The sequence below is a fragment of the Echinops telfairi genome, unplaced genomic scaffold, assembly GCF_000313985.2.
Source record: "Echinops telfairi isolate 266 unplaced genomic scaffold, ASM31398v2 ScPeMD7_7469;HRSCAF=8507_1, whole genome shotgun sequence".
NCBI classification, from domain to species: domain Eukaryota; kingdom Metazoa; phylum Chordata; class Mammalia; order Afrosoricida; family Tenrecidae; genus Echinops; species Echinops telfairi.
The window spans coordinates 66,049,655-66,068,669 of record NW_022111373.1 but is presented as its reverse complement, the minus strand read 5'-3'; the positions used below and the strand labels follow the sequence as shown (position 1 = coordinate 66,068,669).

The window sequence follows — 19,015 nt, the reverse complement described above, 5'->3', positions numbered from 1 at the left end:
TTGCTCTCCACCTAAGCCCTTGGCATAAGCTCCTCATTTTTTTCCCCTCGCAGACTTCTTAACAAACAGATATGGCCATTCTTTTGATCTCCAAACCAAACTCACTACCACCAAGTTGATACTGACTCAGTAACCCTGTGGGGCAAACTCCTTTGGAGTTTGTGAGATTGTAACAGTTTACTGGACTAGAAAAACGCCATCTTTCTCCCATGGAGTGCCTGGTGCTTTTGAACTGCTGACCTTGTGGAACACAGTCCAAAGCAAAACACTGCACCATGAGGGCTCATTTAGGGTCACTATGAGTCTGCATCCGTGTGATGTTAGTGAGATAATTTTATTTTCCTGGTAGTCCATGCTGTATTCAATAGTAGGACCATAAATTAGTGAGTGAGAACTCTGGTCTGTCCTAATGCTGAGATTACATCTGCCATCGTGAAGGAGGTTTATATTTATTTTTCTTCTGAAATACAAAGGCATACCAGAGAGTGATGAACTGGAAGCTTAGACTGTAGATTCAGAACGAGGCTTGATACAAAAAGGGCTTGGCTATGGGGAGCCATGTTTGCTAGCGTAAGCAATGTACTACTCTGTTGTGGTGGTCACTGTGCCCAGGAGCCCTTCTTCACCCTGAGAGGAGCTGTGAGCCACACGGTTTTCAGGGCTGTGACCTTCTGGAAGCCGATCAGGTTTAATAATCTACCCGCAAACTAAACAAACAAACAAACAAGCAAAAAACCTCACTCTTAAAACCAACAGTGACCCTGTAGGGTAGGATAGAACTGCCCCTGTGGGTTTCTGAAACTGTAACTCTACTGGAGTAGAAAGCTTTATCTTTTCCCTGGGAGTGTCTGGTGGTTTCAAACTGCTGACCTTGTAGTTAGGGGCCCAGTATGTAAGCATTATGCCTGCCACCAGGGTTCCTCAAACCACAGTCACAGAATTAACAGAGAAACTAAAAGTTACTTTACTGAAGAAAGTTTTCTCCAACATAATGTGAATTTTATTGTGAAAGAGAATAATATAATTTTTGATAATTTTTTTCATAAATGGAATGCAAATGAAAAGGTAATGACCTATTCATCACAGCATCACCAGCTCTGAAGAAAATTAGAAAGCGTCATAGGATAAAGCAGGTGAGCTAAACAATGACCAGGGTGTGCGAAAGAAAAGCTTTTTCTAAAATGAGGTGTGCATACACAGTGGGAATAAAAGATAAAAAGCACTTCTACTTCTATTTCCCAGTTACCTCCTGAATATGTCTTAAACAAGTATAATTTAATTTCTCAAATGTTTTACACACACCTATGATAAATATATTTCATATATAAGATAATGCCAAAAGATGGTTAAGTTTGTGTTTGTAATGAACCTGGCAGTAAAAGTGTAGTGCTCATCTGCTACCTGAAGGGTTGGTTCCCAGTTGAAGCTCAGCCAGCAGCATGGTGGGGGAAAGCTCTGGTGACATAGTTTTATAAAAGTTACAGCCTAAACAAATCCCCATGGAGCATTCTACTCTTGCACACGAGGACACTACGAATCAAATCACCTCAAAGTCACCTAGTAACAATAACAACAACGCCTCATCTGCGGAGCCCCCAAGCATAGGCAGTGTGCATCCTAGTTCAACACTGCCTATGACCAGTCTCTGCCTCCATGTAGGATTCAAATGTGTGTGCATACTCAAGGTTGAGTAATATTGTAAGGAGGATGCAAGTTCCAAATACAGAAGCACAAGATTACAGGGCAAGCGTAATTAATCCACAGGACAACCAGGGGCCAGTATTCCAGACCAGGTGAACGGTTAGTGAAGGGTTGAGCAGGCCTGGGAGCCTGTAGGGCTTTCTAGCCCAACAAATACCTCTTGATGAAAAGAGCCACACCCCACTCACTGGGTGGTCTGCAAAATAGTGTGGCAAAGAGTCATGGGAGCTTCCTGACATATATGGAGTCACTGTCAGCCACTGACTGGTTGGGTCATCCTTAGCTAGCCGCCTGATCGTACACAGTCTCATCAAACAAACTTCGGTCCCTGAGAGGGCTGCTTTAGAAAGAAAATAAAATCACAGATGAAAATGTACTAGAATTTTATTTAATAGTCTAAAGACATTCCTCTCTTTATATATTTAAAAAATATTATCAATTCCAATTTTCACCCATTGTCTTATCATCAGACCATATTTTTACGGAGTGGTTACCATTCTTACAACTACTTTAACGTATTAAGAAAAAGAAAAATAATAAGCCACAGATTAAAATCTATTTGTACACAACAGAATCAGAAATTATCTCCTTCTCATTATCACAGAACATGAATGGTGTGAACATACAATTCTTGCAAGTCCTGCTGTCTGGTTTCCACTCTGGATCCAACTTCCGACATTTCTGCTTCTAGCTTTTGAGAGGCCAAGCACATAGCAACTGGGGTATCAGTAATTATATGAGCAGAAGGACATAGGGATAAATGTGTCATTCAATTTTATTCAGCCTGGCATTGCATTTTGTTACAAAGGGAACTTTACATAGATATACTGCTGCCATACTTTGGGCAAGGCTTGGTGTTTGGAACCAGCCACGGTGTGAGAAAATGCCGGGCTCTCTACATCTGGAAATAGGCACTGTCTCATACCTCCCAGGGGCAGCTCTGCTCTGTCCTGTCGGGTCAGCTCCATGGCCGTGAGTTTGATTTTTTTTTTTTTGAGACCACACTGATTCTGGCTCCAGAGCATTTTTTGTTTTCTTGTCCAAGTACTTCCTCTACAATTATTCTACTTGATTATATTCTACTTAAGTATTTTAAATAGCTTGTGAAGGTTCCCTTTGAAAATGTAAAATTACAAAAATGTTATGTCATGAGCAATATGTAGCATAATTTGATATAAGCTTTTTTACACTCATCGATACATTACATTCTCATTTTCAGACCTACTTTTCATGTGAAAGGAGCTCTGTTAGCATAGTGGTTACTTGTAGGCCCATTAACCTCAAGGTCAGCAGTTTGAGACCACTGGCATTTCTAAGGGAGAAAAACAGGGCTTTAGCTATTTACTCACTGCCATTGAGTCGACTCAGACTCATAGACACGCTATAAAGTGTTTCCAGGGAGGTAAAGCTTGAAAGAAGTAGACAGCCTCCTCATCTTTCTCCCCCAGACCCTCTGGTGGATTCTATTCTCAGTTATCAGTCATTGCTGACCCCCAGTGCCACTAGGTCTCTGGAGATAAGCCATACAGGGTTCTGAGTAGGCCCGGGGGCTGTAGTCTTTATGCTTTTATAACCACAACGGCAGCAGTTCAAAACCACCAGATGCTCTGTGGGGGAAACACGAGGTTTTCTACTCCCATAAAGATTTAGCCTTGGAAAGGCACAGGGGCAGTTCTATCAAGTCCTATAAGGTTACCATGAGTCAGAATCAACCTAATGACGGTGGGCTTGGTTTTCATATAGAGTTCTATTTACAGTGTATGGAATATTGATGAGGAATTACACATGCACACATTCGTTCATATTTCCAAATATGTCTCATGGAGCTAGGAATAACTTGATTATTAGAAAGCATTCCTTCATCTCTCTTCTAAAGAAGTTTTCCAGTAGGGAAGAGAAGTTATAAACTTTTAAAACAGTAAAAATTTTATTGCTAGAAAACTCCCTTTTAAAGGCCTAAATTGTATCAAATTAAATAAGGCCTATTTAATTTGAAAATATAAATTCAATTGGTTTCTTACACAACTCACAGAATTAGCATTGAGATGAAGCTATGCAGAGCTAGGTACAATTTTGACAAAGGTCAAAATTAAAATGTACAATCTAGCAAATTTATTAATTCTACTAATTTGGCTGAAATGCGATGCAGACTAGGTGAAATTAGCACGTGTCTCATGAGATGGATCAAAGGGCCATTTTCTAGGTGACATTGTGACGTTTCCCTTCCCATTAGTGATTTATATTACTTCCTATCAAATATGAGCTACTTTTTTTTCATAGATTCAATTATAAACAGTTGAAGTATACATTTTCTGTATTCACTATCAATGAGGCAATGGATACATTACAATGAATTCAATATAAGAGAATTTGTGATATCTTACCTAAACAAAGTTTATAATTGAAATTAATATTGAAAGTGCTCATTGGTTTAGTCTATCACCAATGCTAAAATAAATCAATACTTTCACCACAATTTTAAGATTATCATTATAATTCACTTGATAGAATGTCACTAGCTAGCTTAATTTTTTGCAGAATCCAAATACATTTGTCACTATTTAATCTGAGCACAATTAAAGGGGAATTTATCTAATCTGTTGAAAACCCAACTACAATAAAAATATAAACATATGAGCATTTCTTTTACTGGTAAACATAGCAAATTATCCTATTAATATTTTTAGTACAGTCCTAAAGCAAGTGATGCTACCTAATTAAAAAAACTATTTGTAAATAATAGATACATATAATCTATTTATATTATTTCTAGTTTGCAACCAGTATATGAATGTACCAAGCCACACTCACTACCATAGAGTCAATTTTGACTCAGAGTGACCCTATAGGACAGGGCAGACCTACCCTGTGGGTTTCCACGACAGCAGCTCCCTATGGGAGTCGAAAGCCCCATCTTTCTCCCACAATGTGCTGGTGGTTTCAAACTGCTGGTCTTGTGCTTACTTCATATTTCATAGTTTTATTGGAAATGTACTTCCAGAATGACTTCGTTAATTAATATGCACTATTAGCAATAATGCCTTATGTGATGGATACTAATTATGGATTCCAAGCCTGTGCCAATGATCCTATTTTGGAGAGAGTTCTATGTTGAGGAATCTTGGTGGCATAAGGAATAAGGCTGAAATTTGCAAGATGTGAAGTTCGAAACCACCAGCCTCTCCTGGGAAGACAGATGGGGCTTTCTACTCTTGTAAAGTATTTCAGGCTCAGAAACTCACAGACGCTGTTCTACCCTGTCCTGTAGAATCACTATGAGTCAGCATTAACTTGATAGCAGCACATTTGTTTTGGTTTTTTCCTTTCTTACAGGATTAAGGTTGGGTGAAATCCTAACCTTAGTACTGTGGCTTGGCCACATTGTTGTTTCTTTGGGGGTATCTTTAAGACTAGGAGAGGGTGGGACTTAAGACCCATGCTTCATTTTCCTTGTGGGGTAGGATAGGCTAAAAGACAAGTCACACCACCATCAAAACTATTCTTAAGTACCTAAGAGCCATTCTGGATCACAGAGAAAAATGTTAGGACCATTTGGAAAAACATGACCAAGATCTCGGTCTGAAGTAGCCGAGGCCTCCAGGATCAGATAAATCCGAGACTACGGCACAGAGGCTCAGAGGAGCAGTACTGACGTCAGGAGACATCTTCTCCTCATCTAGCCCAAGACTATGGAACCATGAGAGTAGGTGATAGGCAGACTAGCTTCCTGGACCGTGGAGGCAAAGGACAAGTGACTGAGAGTGAGGGGAACACAGAGACTGGATGCTGGTTGGGTTAGAGGTGTTGCTGGGGACCAATGGCTGTGTGTATCCTTCCTGCTTGCTGATCCCGACTTGTGGTCATCTATTAACTTCCCTAAAAAAACCCGTAGTTGTGAATATTGTCTGTGAGCTCAGTGTGGCCTTTGCAGCAAATTATTAAACCTGGAATAAAAGCACAATGCCGAGAGAGAGATGGGAAAGAAGGATGGTGTATAGAGGCCTGTCCAATGGTGACAATCTGGGAGAACTGGCTTTCCTTCTCCTTTGGAGAGCAAGAGGAAGTCAGATATGTCCACTGCCACCGCTGTTCATTACAAGAGGGACAATCTGTTCGCACATTTTCATTCTTTATAATACTTGATCCTGTGAGACTAGACATGCCCCCAAATCACACAAACCATCACAAAGAGAAAGAGAAAAGCTCCCTGTCAGTGGGTCCTTATGCAGCTTTTCTGTTTTGTCATCCATCTTATTTATTTCACTTTAAAATCAACAGTTTCTCTTGAAGTTAACCAGGGAAAACAATATGATCTTAAAAAAAACAACTCAGTGAATGAAATGCCATCTTATTTTTATAGCAGTAATTAAAATCTAGCCCAACCATATGTCAGGAATGTCCAATCACGAATCCGAAATGATTGACTGTTCTTTCAATGAGGTCATGGAAAAGATCACTTAAAAGACAGGCAGCGCGACCTTATCTTGAATAGGCTTCTGGAACACACATTGGTTAAGGCTTGGTTAAATATTAAAGTTATGGAAAACATCATCTATAGAAAAGACAGTAGCATTCTTTCTTAAGTCTGAGACATGTCTCTTATGTACCACTGCTTGGAATGTGTCTTATTTTTGCCATTTTCATGTAGGAGAGCACAATGGCTGCATGATTAGCAGTATTTCCAGGATGCCACCAATTAGGTACAGTAATTTTGAAAGAAAACAACACAAGAACTCTGCTTGAGAGACTCCAGGGATTTTGATCATATGAAAGGACCAGAAGAAATATGAAAGTAGGAGTAGAATTGAAATATTAAATTTATGTTGGCATATCTAACAATTCTTAACAGAATACACCCTAAGACTTCCTAAAATGCCACAATTGGGCATGCAGTGGCTTTCATGGCTTCACTTTGAACTGTTGTAATTTTTTTTTCATTTAATCATTTTATTAGGGGCTCATACAACTCTTATCACTATCCATACATACATCAATTGTGTAAAGCACATCTGTGTAAAGCACATCTGTACATTCATTGCCCTCAACATACCCAAAACATTTGCTCTCCACCTAAGCCCCTGGCATCAGCTCCTCATTTTTCCTCTCCCTCATGAAACTTTGATAATTTATAAATTATTATTTTGTCATATCTTGCAGTGTCTAATGTCTCTGAAATAAAACCTTTTTTTATTAGGAGATCACACATGCAGTTGGTTCACAAAGAAATCAATGTCCAGCAGATTAACGATGAATCAGAGGAATATAAATGACAGACATGGTTTCTCCACTGATGAGCTTTAGCACTGAATCAGTGCATTAAAAATACAGCTAAAATTAAAAAATTCAAACGTCTTAGCTAAAGATAAAAATTGACATTTGGCTGCACAAGTCAAAAATATAAATATTAGATTCCAGTATTACTTGTAAGAATGCCAAACTTATTGTCAACAATACACAAATCTAATAGTGTGCAGTTGAAAAGACTATATTCTCTTGAGAGGGAAACATTAGAAATAGTAACAATACAAGGTCATTTTGATTCCAGAATAGGAAAAAACAAAACAAAAGTAAAGATGTACATTTCATTTCTTCTGGAGATCTTAATTATGTTTTGACACAAGAACAAATTGACACACACCGGATGAGCTGGGTCTTGAGTTGACAGGAATCTGTCATCCACAGAAAGACTCAATAGCAGCACACCCATGACCTAATGAAAACGCCATCACAAAGTCAAGGCCAGGGGTCTGCACTGAGTATTACACCCGCAATCATGTAAAAGTATGTTATATTTTTGTCTTTATAAGGAAAATTGTCACTGTCAGTTCCTTTATGTGAGTATTTCTAGAGTCTACCTCATTTTCTGAATTATTTATCAGGTATAAACACTTATTCTACACAACATTATATCTATCAAATAATAGTTGTGGGTAACTTGAAATATGATCGGAATATTTAAAATGAACACTATCATATCAATAAAGAACACGTTTAACATTGCCATTGGAGAACCGAACTAGAGGGAGATTTTCTTAAAATTAATAACCTGAAATCTTCATGAAGGGAGTGAATAAAAACATCCAGTCCCTCTCTTTAAAAAGCTAGTTCTGTGATATTAGGCATCCAATTAGTTTTCAACTGTTGTTTAAAATTTGAGGCTATGTAGCCATTTGCCTCTTTAATAGGGCATCAAAAGTTTATGCTATGTAGGCGCAAATGAATAATTCGAGTTATTCTCTGCATTCGCTCACTCAACATTTTTTTTAATCAAATGGTTTCCATGAGTAGGGTATTGTGATAGATAGTTAATAAAGGGTTGGGGGTGTGCAGTCAGTAGACCTTCTGGAGTGAACAATGTAGCCAAGGAAATGCTGGTGAGGGAGTTACGGAAGACACTGGCGCATCAGGGGGAGAATTAAGCAAGGGTTGGGGTGAGATGGAGCTGCCTCAGCGCTTCCTCGAGGAAAACCAGGTGCTGTGGAATCCACCCTGACTCATGGGGGTCCCATGTGTGTCACTGCAGAACTGTATTCCGTAAGGTTTTCGATGACTGGCATTAAAGAAGAAAAAGTATATTTCCAGCTCTTTCTTCCAAGGTACCTCTGTATGGAATTACACAGCCAAACCTTTGATTAACATTCAAGGGTTGAACCCCCTGCAGCCACCCAGGGGCTCCTCTCAGGGGAAGGTTCATGCAAACTGTAGCTGAAAGATGTACTAAACTGAAGGGCAGTGGTGCTGTGAGCAGCGGCACTCCCCATTCTTTCCTCTAGGGAGAGGACGCTTGTTCAGGGACAAGAAGTTAGAGACTGCGCTTAATTTGAACAGCCCAAACCAAAGTAGAAGAATGTGATATGAGATGAAATGGGACCTTATCGTGGAAACACCTGGGTACTATGTTAGGCATGTGAACATTATTCTGAGCTTGCTGGAAGTTCTCTAAGAATTTTTTTTAAGGGAGTAAGAGACTGCACATTTGCAATGAAATGACCTTAAAGTAGTTGGATCATTAGGTAGTCATCGAGGTCACCAAAACTTGCTGAATCAGTTTGTAGGGCTGTGTAGCATTAGTTTAAAAAGAAGGGAGAATAAGTTAAAAGGAAGTAAATGGTATGGAAAAGATATTGAAAAGAATTAGCTAGGAAGTAGGAGGAAAGCAAGAGAATCATAGTGTAATGGCAACCCAAAGAAGATGAATGGGCTTAAGAAGGAAGTGATATTTCAAAACCATGAGCCGTGTATTGCCTGCCACGCCTGTGGCATCACGATCAGGTTGTATGATTTTTCACAGGCACTCAATGATTATTGCTAAGGGAATGACCTGTGAACTGCATGACAAACGCAGCATGCTGGGTACCTAGATGAAATAAAATAGCATATATGCTCTGTCTTCGAGAGACTCGTAGAAGAGTAATAGGGGAAGCCACGCCAAGCCAAGCACACTGCCCTGTAGTCTATTCCAACTCACAGGGGCCTACAGGAAAGAGAAGCGCTGCTCCGTGGGGCTCTCGGGGCTTTACAGAAGCAGACCTCCGCCTCTTTCCCCCACGGCCCAACGGAGTTTGAACCACCACACTTTCGGATGACAGCCCAGCATTTAGCCCCAGGTGCCAGCAGGCTCCTTATAGACAAGTGGCAAGTACACTACCCGTGATGTGTGGTAACAAATGAAAGAGTACAATACAATTCCAGTTAAATGAAGGTCCAGGTGAGAAAGTAATAAAATAAGTGATGGTTTCTATGTATTAAAATATGAAAAAAAAAATAAATTATAAGGCCAGGCAAGTTAAAAAAAAAAGACTGGGGTGGGACTATTAGAAATTTTATGTGACTTGGTGATACTCATGTCTGGTGCCGCAAATCTGCTTTGAAACGTTACAACCTGTTTTCATTGTTATCGTGGTCTTGAGAAGTATAAGGAACAGCCATGGATTTCAAATTCATGGGTACGGCACACACATCCGTGTATCTCACCTACAGTTCCCTCATTATGGAATTAAGCTGTCTTACTTTGCTTTGCCACAGAAAAACATTAATAAATCCGTTCATCCTTCAAAAATACTCCACAAATAAGTGCATTTCAAGAGACTCTTCTGAAAAGCACTGGCTGTGACGTCACTTCATTTGCAAATGCTAACTGGGCGCTGCTGCTGCTGCCTCTAAGCTTTCCTTCTCTCAGCCAGCTCAGTTATGAGAACATAATCAAATTGCTACATTGCTTAGCAACCACAGGTAACGAGGTGATAAGTCATGACTCATGCTTCTTTGTGAACAATCTGCAGGTCAGTGGCTTGATTTCATTGCGGTCTGCTTTCCTCCTGTGACATTTGCAAAACCAATATTGACACAGCATTATAATAATGGAGAGTTAGAATGCAAATGCTTTCATCATTGATCAGACTGACGACTACATAGTGTAATCTGGTATAATAAGTGAATCAAAGGAGCAATGGTATCTGAAAATCTACATGAGAGTAAAAATAGCATCTGGGCCTGAATTCATAAGGAATGTCTACATTTTTATCTAGTTAGCAAATCCAGTGGGAGAAGGTGTTGATTCTAACATTCACCTAACCAATAGGTGATCGCCTAAGGGGTGGTGGGTGGTGTACACCAGTGTTAGGAAAGGTTACCTGCAGCCACTGTGACTGGTCGTTGTGTCCAGAAGTCCAGGCATTCACTTTGCCTTGCTTGTCCAGCCGAGCTTTCCTGGGTTCCCAAGTGAACATGTCCATATTGAGAGTTCTGAAGATGCTGGAAGCAGTGATCTGATAATCTTGGATGTGTCCTGATTTCATCCCGAGCGGCTCAGAACAGCCTGAAAGAAAACAAGAAGGACACCATGAGAAAATAATTTATCACCCTGGACGTTTTCTGTGTTCCTTTTGTATCGGCAAGAGAAGATTAAGCACAATGCTGTTTGCTCCACCGAAAAGAAAGCATCTAAATTCACAAGGAAAGCTATAATCAGAAATGAATCTGGGACAAATTGAAAAACAAGATAGCCAATTCCGCCTATTTGGTTGGAATACATTTTGAAAAAAAAGAAAGGAAAATGAGACAGACGATTCAAACTATTTTGCTGTGATAGATGATGCCGCAAAATGCAAACAATAGTCAAATGCTCTCCTGTCTCATTACTGGTAGCCTCCTGACTGCTCCCTGGGCTTCAACGGTTTCACTGTCTTTAAAACCGGGACATTTTCTCAAAAAGTGTATCAAGTGTTCTTGTATTTGGTTCCATTACATCGGACACGAAAGTCATCTCAGCATATGCCATTGTCAGAAACTGTTCCCTGGTCATATGCTAAACAGGACAACATTGTGTATCCAAAGAGATGTCTGATAAACTTTACCAACAATTCTTCAAGAACCACAGGGCTTCCTCCAGAAGACAGGAAAGCAGTGGTTGCTCAGTGTATACTGGGCAGAAGGTACTGGGCAAATGTAGACCTCAAGCTAATAGGTAAGACGACAGAAGAAAACAAGCAAATGACAGCAAAAACCATGACCAGACAAGCTCACACTCAGTCAACTCTGCTGTTTGAATATTTTTGAAGATCCTCAAATCTACCACATACACCTTTAGGTTTAATAAGGTACAAACTTGACTACACGCTTGATCCATGCGCTAGTCAAAAGGAGCCCTGCATGGTGTAAATGGTTAGGCATTGCTTAGGTGTTTGACTGCCGACAGCAATTTAGACCTTCCAGGGCACTCCGAAGCGCTTCAGAAGACAGGACTGGTGATTTGTTTCTACAAAACCACTGACAATCCTGGGGAGTGCAGTCTAATTTGACGCATGTGAGCACGTCACAAATTGCAATTGGCTAAGTCACTTCAAACATGAGGTTCCTTCATATTTGCATTTACCACCACTTCCTAGAAATATGCCTTTTCTAAGCAAACATGATAAAAAATGGCATCGTGGGTTAACCAATTCTATTCTTAGCACAGGAATTTTGGTTTCAGGGGAAAGTCTAAAAGGAATTCTATACTTTAAGCTCTATAACACAAACAGCTATAAAACTTGAATATAAATTCCAGGTGAGGAAAATGTCACAACAAATCTCAAGGACGCTACAAGTTCGAATGGTCTTAAAGGCGTGCTATTTATGTGCAGGCAGTTACTCGGTAGGTAATACCTGTTGTCTACCTTACAGATGTCTGCCTTGTTTTTCTACACCCTTCCTCCTCCACCTTTGTAAAACTGCTTGTTTGGGAAGAAAGATACAAGGTAAAAGGAAATGGGTTGTATTTCTCCTGTGGTGACATAATAGCAAATCTAAATATTACGCTAGAAAGAGAATGGCTCTACTTTGACTATTTTTGCTTAGTCATAGAATTAATTTCATAACTAATCTGTTATCTAGTAATTAGCCCCCCACAACAACTGAATAATTATATTTACTCAAAGAATAAAAGGGCGAGCATTTTATTTAGTGATGGCCTTTAGTGATGGCCATGATCTATTTCAGGCTACACATTTTAAATCATATCTCTTCTGGACATTTTAGATTTTCTTTCTAAGTGTCTTGGAAAAATATTAACTAGCATACTTTCAGGCAGCCTGCAAGATATTACAACAGTTTCTTGAATAAAATAAGGCAGCCTTGGGGTTTACAATGCTTACTGGATTCTGGGACACCATCTGATATGTTATATTACTGTTTCTTCCCAAGTGCTATAACTAACCACTCTCCTAATGTACCTAATGCCACAGATTTCCCTTCTCATCATTACTGCATAAACAGAAAACAATCAACTCTTACTATTGTGGATAGCATCTGAGCCACATGAAGCTTTAACAAGGAAGTTCATTATTTCTATAGTGGAGTGGCCGAGCTCTTTATAATACCTTGCACGAAATATTACTCTTTACTCGCAAGTTCAAAATTAATTTGTAGAATTGAGAGAACACTGTTCCTTTGGAGAAAATAAAATCTGTAAAGTGTCAAGTGTAGCCTCCTGTCAACTTGAAGGTAAAATATATTTACACCTTAAGGGTGCCACTGTGCCATGTATAAGTGACTGACCCTCATGAATCAAAAGGCTGGAAAACTGGGGAAAGTAAAGCTAAGCAACTAAAGAGCACAGCACGTACAGCAGAGACCTCATCATGCGGTGGCTTCCTCTAGATTGCTTTATGATGGATGGCTTAGGGGTGACACTGGTCCTGGTGACAGAGGGACATGCAACACAAACACTGTGCAGCGATAATACTGCTGAGATATAGTGTTCGTCAACAACAAGTGTGAATTACCAAAACAGGGAAAACATCTCCGTTACGATAATTAATAGCAATAAAACCGTGTGCCAGTTGCTTCATAAAAGACACCTATAAATAATATGAAAATATTATTTTTATAACAGGATCATTCATCTGGCCCACATTACCATCGTTCCTCTAAATGTTATGGGCTTATTAAAAAAAAGAAAGTTGTTTTTAAATAGCAACTCTTATATCTTAAAAGACATTCATGGTGCCAGAAATCAATCCAAGAAGGGGCATGGGAAGCATACTATTTAACCGATAAGCAATCCCTATATCAATTAAAAGCACATAATTGTCACTCTGCAAAGGTGCATACTCCTATTTAAAAAATGATCTCAGTGGTAAGTTTGATAAAACGTTTCTCTTATTTCAAGGATATACTAAAAAGGAAGCCTTTCTTTTCTTTCTTTCTTCATTAAAAATTCTTTTTTTTAATCCTTCATAGTTGTTTGAGAAAAATCATTTCAGGCCACTGGGGCAAAGACAGCTTATACATTTTGATGCCGGGTATAGAAGAACAGCCACCGACAATATAACGCAGTCAAATGTCTAGACAAGATTTTCTATTTCGTTCACAATCTAGCTATATTGAAAGGGGACCATTTTGAGAACAGAACATTAAGGCTTCATTCTTAGACCTAGTCCTGAGGCTCCTGGAGGGCAAGCATTATTTACCTTCAAGTCCTTTGATATATTATTTTTTTGAGATGGATAACCACTGTTTGTACAATAAGCAGGTCTATCACTAAGAAAGAAAGAAAGATCCAAGAATGAATTTATAGAAACAATCTCAGTTCTGAAGTATAGCTTCCTTGGGAGAAATGATAAATTTGTATGTTTCACAAAACCTCAACCAAAAAAAGCCAAAGTCTCCTGGTCAATTGACAAAAATAAAGTTAATTATAAATCAGAATTACTACCAAAAGCAATAAGACACATTTATTCACATTTTACAAAAACTGCCAGTAAGAATTGCTATAATTCTGCTGACCACATAAAACTCAAAAATATATTGGCCCTTTTACTTAAATCATTCTGCACCATGTTATAAACATTTTTTATTTTACATGCAACACAGTGATTTTCACAAAGAATGCCCTAAATGTTTTGTAGCAGAAATGAACATCTATGGATATTGAAAATTTGTGTTTTAGTTGTAGAATACAACTAATGTGAAAGAGCTTGCTATTTGTGTCCTTTAATAGGATATATAAAGCAAACATAAACAATAGCAAAACACTGCCATTAAGCTAATTCCAACTCACAATGAAGGGTTTCTGAGATTGTAACTCTTTATAGGAACAGACAGCCTCATCTTTATCCTGCACAGTGGCTAATGGTTTGAACCTCCAATCCCATGCTTAGCACTACAACATCTAACCCACAGCACCACCAAGGTTACTTTTAAATATGACAAAAATCAAAATCCCCGCCAGTTTGACTCACAGCAGCACAAGAGGAGAACACAGAACTGTCCCTGTGAGTTTTTTGCAAGTGTAAAGTTTTATGGGATCAGAAAGGCTTGCTTTTCTTCCTCAGGACTGGGTTGGGTTTGAACTGTTGACCTTGTGGGTAACAGCCCAACATGTAACCCACTACCCCATCAGGGGTCTTTCTGTAAATAATGTGAGACTCACCTGAGAGCTCACAGCCAAGGAGTTCCATTCTTAAAGTGCAGTGCCTTCGACACACTTGAGGATAGAGCCTGACATATTGAGCTTTTATGGGTGGTGTGAACGAGTTAGCATAGGGGGTGTTATTATCAACATTTCCACGGAACACCTGTGTGAGGAGATAATATGACAATTAAAATGATTAATTACGACAGTTTCTTTACACAATTCATATATTAACCCTTTGCCCTACCCACCTTCATCTTTCCTGAGCTAGATAAAATGATTTTGGGCACTGGAGCATTTTAGGAAGCACATTGCCACCAACAGTGAATAGATAAACTCCTAAATGTTACAAGCCTTTATGGCATAGGGTATATTCTGTGCTCCGATGGGCTATCTGTGTTCAGACAAAGCCTTAAGAATGTGGAGTCTCTTTCTCTTCTCATTCTTCTTGAAATATGAGAACCTTACAGATTTTTAGCTTAACTTGGGTTTGCTTACTCATTTTACTACTTAGTTTTTACAGCTATTTTTTGTTAAAAATCAACCTTTGCGATGTTCTAATTCTATGGTCTGACACATGAAGATTCCTTGTATTATCGACCCTAGATCGTTAGATAAATTACTCATCTACATAAAATGAAAAATTACATTTCTTAAAAAAAATGTACTAAAGTGAGTCATTCTAAAATTCCTTAGATATCATCTTTATTTGACATTGTTTGGAGGTTCTAGCAGGGGAGCACAGCTACTCGTATACCCTTGACCGAAGGACGGTCTTCCTTCTATCGGGGAAGGTCGTCCTCTTCAACCAAGCGCACAGCTTCGGGAGGGACGCACATGGAGCGGTGAGGGAGGAAGGGGACACCCGCCTAGCCAGTCAGATCAGCCGAATCAACCCTGGCGATCAATGGGGTGACAGATGTCGCAGCCAGATCGCCCTCACATCCTTTATTTGACATTGTATGTAAACCGATAACCAGAAAACTTTATTTAAATTTACTCAACTTTATTTAATTTTTACAATCTAAAATCAAATGCATTAGAGTCTAGGCTAAAGGCTCAGCTTTAAATAGGATGAACCAAAGTCTTCGTATTTTTTAATACAAATCTCAAAGGAGCATCACTGAAGAATTGGTAATATTATACGATGGGTGAAGGGAGTCATTCATATTATATCTACCTCCACTGACACTTTATTCTTATAAGGAGCAGTACCCCATGTGTAAATTATCAAATATAAAGATATCAAATGCATCTTAGGTGTGACTTCATCCTTTTTTGCTTTTAAGATACTAGTTTTGATAAACCACTATTTGATTATAGCCAATTGATAATATTCAAGGCAAAATACTAAAGCTGAAAATTCTTATTAAAATAAAACAAATTGTCATACATAGGACCATACTAAGCTGTGACAAAGTTTTTATAAGACTCCCAATTAAAACCTCAGAAAATCATAAATGGCCATCATTGCAAATGTGGAACTCTCATTTAAAATTCCTACCTCTTTAACATTATTTGCCCAAGTTTTAAAACATACCACACATTATTTCCCACTACGTAAATCTTTGGCTGAAAACACAGTAGTCATTTGATAATCAATAATTAGCAAAAGAATTCCAAATTTAAATAAAATAAGTTTGAAATCAGTCTTACCATGTCTTCATTGGTGCCTTTCACTTTGTACATTGCCCACGTCTTCCCATCATTACTGTAGGCAATTTTGTATGATTTAATATACTCTGGGCTCCCAATCCTCTTGGCTCCTTGGGTAATCACACCAGTAACTCGCATCTTCCTTTGCAAATTTATCTGTGGAGAGAAGGCAGAAGCAATGATAACCATGTTGCTCATGATAACAAAACTGACAGCATCTATTTACAATCACAGTATAGTTTAAAAAACAATACCAAAGCTCATAATTTTGCTTTGAATTCTTATATCTATATAAGCATATATTATGTTTAACTTGAAAATCTTTCTATAATGACATTTTTCTAAGTCTAAAGAGTTTTTTAAAGTCATTTGGTTACTTATGATTTCATAAACTGAAAAATGGAAATATGATTTTATCCAAATGATCTCAATGCCATTAGTATGAAAGTTTAATGCTAACATGATGGTTAATGTGTCTCAGGAAACAATCAGGCTAAAAACTTTTCATTTACAGTAAACAAGAAAGTTTCACTGAGATCTTTTAAGGAAAACAAAGGCATCAGTCATGACGATGATGAAAGTAACCAACCGTTCACCACAAAAAACCCCAAAGCTTCTTTTCTTGTACTTTCTAATGTTTCATACGAGGCTCTATGAGCACAGTCTCCATGGGTCATGAGGGTGCCACGGGTTCTTTCACCGAATAGCTGCCCTTCTATTCATCTTATTATGTAGGGTTTTACAAGCAGGCTGCTCTGGGGGAGGAAGACACTACTCACTGTCCTTGGAAATCCACTGGGAGAGTTCTACTCTGTCCCCCAGGGTCACCGCAAGTCAGAATCAACTCAAAGGCAATGGGCTTTATTTCACCTCCTTATGTTTTTCCTACTCCTAAACAACCTTCAAGTTCTAATAGTTCTCTAAAATTTTTTTACTATTTTTCTTTTATTTAAATAGAGCTCCTTTTGATGTTTGCCATATACTATTTAAGTTCCTCAGATTTAAAAAACCCCAAAACTTTCCTATATTTGATAAAGATCAAATATATTCTAGTCACTTTAAAATTCTTTATGTTATTTATATAATCTCAGTCCAGTAGAAAGACACCATTTCTATTTCAATATTCTTGCAAAAATGTTATAAAACTCTCCCCTCTGGAAATATGCATTTTAAATAATCTGGAATGTTTTAAGCTATAATTGTGGTAGTTACATAATTTCATGTCACTTGGAGATATATAAAAGTGTAGGGCTGGAATGTAGCCTGTCAATCAGATCAAAGCTTGGTGGTGCCTCCGTGGGTATGGCCTTCTCATAAGGAGAGCCCTCAGAAACTCCACCCCCCCTCTTGCTTCTGCCTTCACCCTCCTGCGGGCTGACCCAGATTGCCACCAGAACCACTGCCATTGGATCTACATGTTGGCTTGTGATCTTCCTGCATTCTGCATCATTGCATATGGCTGTGTCAGTCTGAAGAGGGACTTATGGACTAGTATAGGACTTATGGACTTGAGGTGGACTGGGATGGGATGTTTTCTTGATAAATAATTACTTCTTGATATAAAACCCTTTAATATATATATGAATGTCTCAGGATTTGTTCCTCTAGTCAACCAGGCCTAACACAATAATAGTAATGCAAGAAATAATATATAACATCTTATCTTCCAGAGAAAAATGGAAAATCATTAAAATCATGAAAAGTAGTAGGGTTTTCCATTCTCTGGTTTGATTCTAAGAGATGATATTTAAGCAAGTACATAGTGCTTATTAGGAAATCACCCCTTCTACAATCAAAGTTTAAGTCACATATTCGGAAAGTTTACAATCAGAACTGTGAAGGCGATCTTTAAAGTTCTTCCCAACTTGAAAAAACAATGTTTTCTTAAAATATCTGTAATGCTTTCTTCCTTCAGTGTATATAGATCTTAAACTTGTTAGGAGCACATCTGAACCTTGCCTGTAGTCAAGGTCTCTTTCAAATAGGCTTTTGGAAGTTGGTAATGTCCTAGGGAATGCAATCTTCTCCTTCCTGAGTTCACCAAAGTTAATTTTCCTCTCTGAATGTCATGAAAGTATTCTCCAAGGTCTAGGCACAGGCAATCTTGGATGTACTTGTACATAAAGAAAGTCTAGGATTCCGACGAGGTGAAGAACGGGGGTGAAGTAGTCTCCAGCCCTTACTTAACTGGTGCGCACACTCCCTCTTCCTATCATGCAAAGCCAATAACATACATAGTATATTTTTAAATACGGAGTCCACGATCCTCCACCCATCCACCCACCCTCAAACACACACAATACTGAGTTGACTCGGATATTCAATATTGATTTTCTTATTTTAAAACTCAGACCTCAAGATAATTATTGACACGGAAAAGTTTTACGTCATTCTTGTGTAGGAGTTCAAATAAGATAACTACCCTCCTCTCCCATGCAGGTAAACTTTATTTACTACTCTCAACATTGACCTCAGGTCATCCTCCAAGGATTGATTTTAGAATCGAATTGTGAGCTGTAGATCAGACAACTTCTATAAGAGACTTTATTTTAAAATATTCTGCAAACTAGCACATTATTATAGAATCTCACTGTTGTTTAAGTATCTACATGTGACATTCCTCTTTTAAAACTCAAGACTCTTCATAAGTTAAATTCCCCATGTCCAACATGGACAGAAGGCAATTTGAACCACATACCTCACTATTCTGTATGCCTAATAATGTTAGGTAGGCCAGCATAGGACTGGGGGATGTCCATTAAC

The 19,015-nt window shown here is 38.5% G+C and overlaps 1 protein-coding gene across 2 annotated transcripts in view; it reads right to left on the bottom strand.

The window, feature by feature from the left end:
• EDIL3 (EGF like repeats and discoidin domains 3) overlaps nucleotides 1-19,015 on the bottom strand; it is a 593,234-nt gene that overhangs the window by 124,356 nt on the left and 449,863 nt on the right. For both annotated transcript variants that reach the window (XM_045285334.1, XM_045285335.1), the window contains 3 exons: nucleotides 16,253-16,408; nucleotides 14,615-14,759; nucleotides 10,335-10,519 (listed from right to left, as the gene is read on the bottom strand). In XM_045285334.1, the coding sequence (XP_045141269.1) occupies nucleotides 10,335-10,519; nucleotides 14,615-14,759; nucleotides 16,253-16,408 (486 nt within the window). The remainder of the gene's footprint in view (nucleotides 1-10,334; nucleotides 10,520-14,614; nucleotides 14,760-16,252; nucleotides 16,409-19,015) is intronic.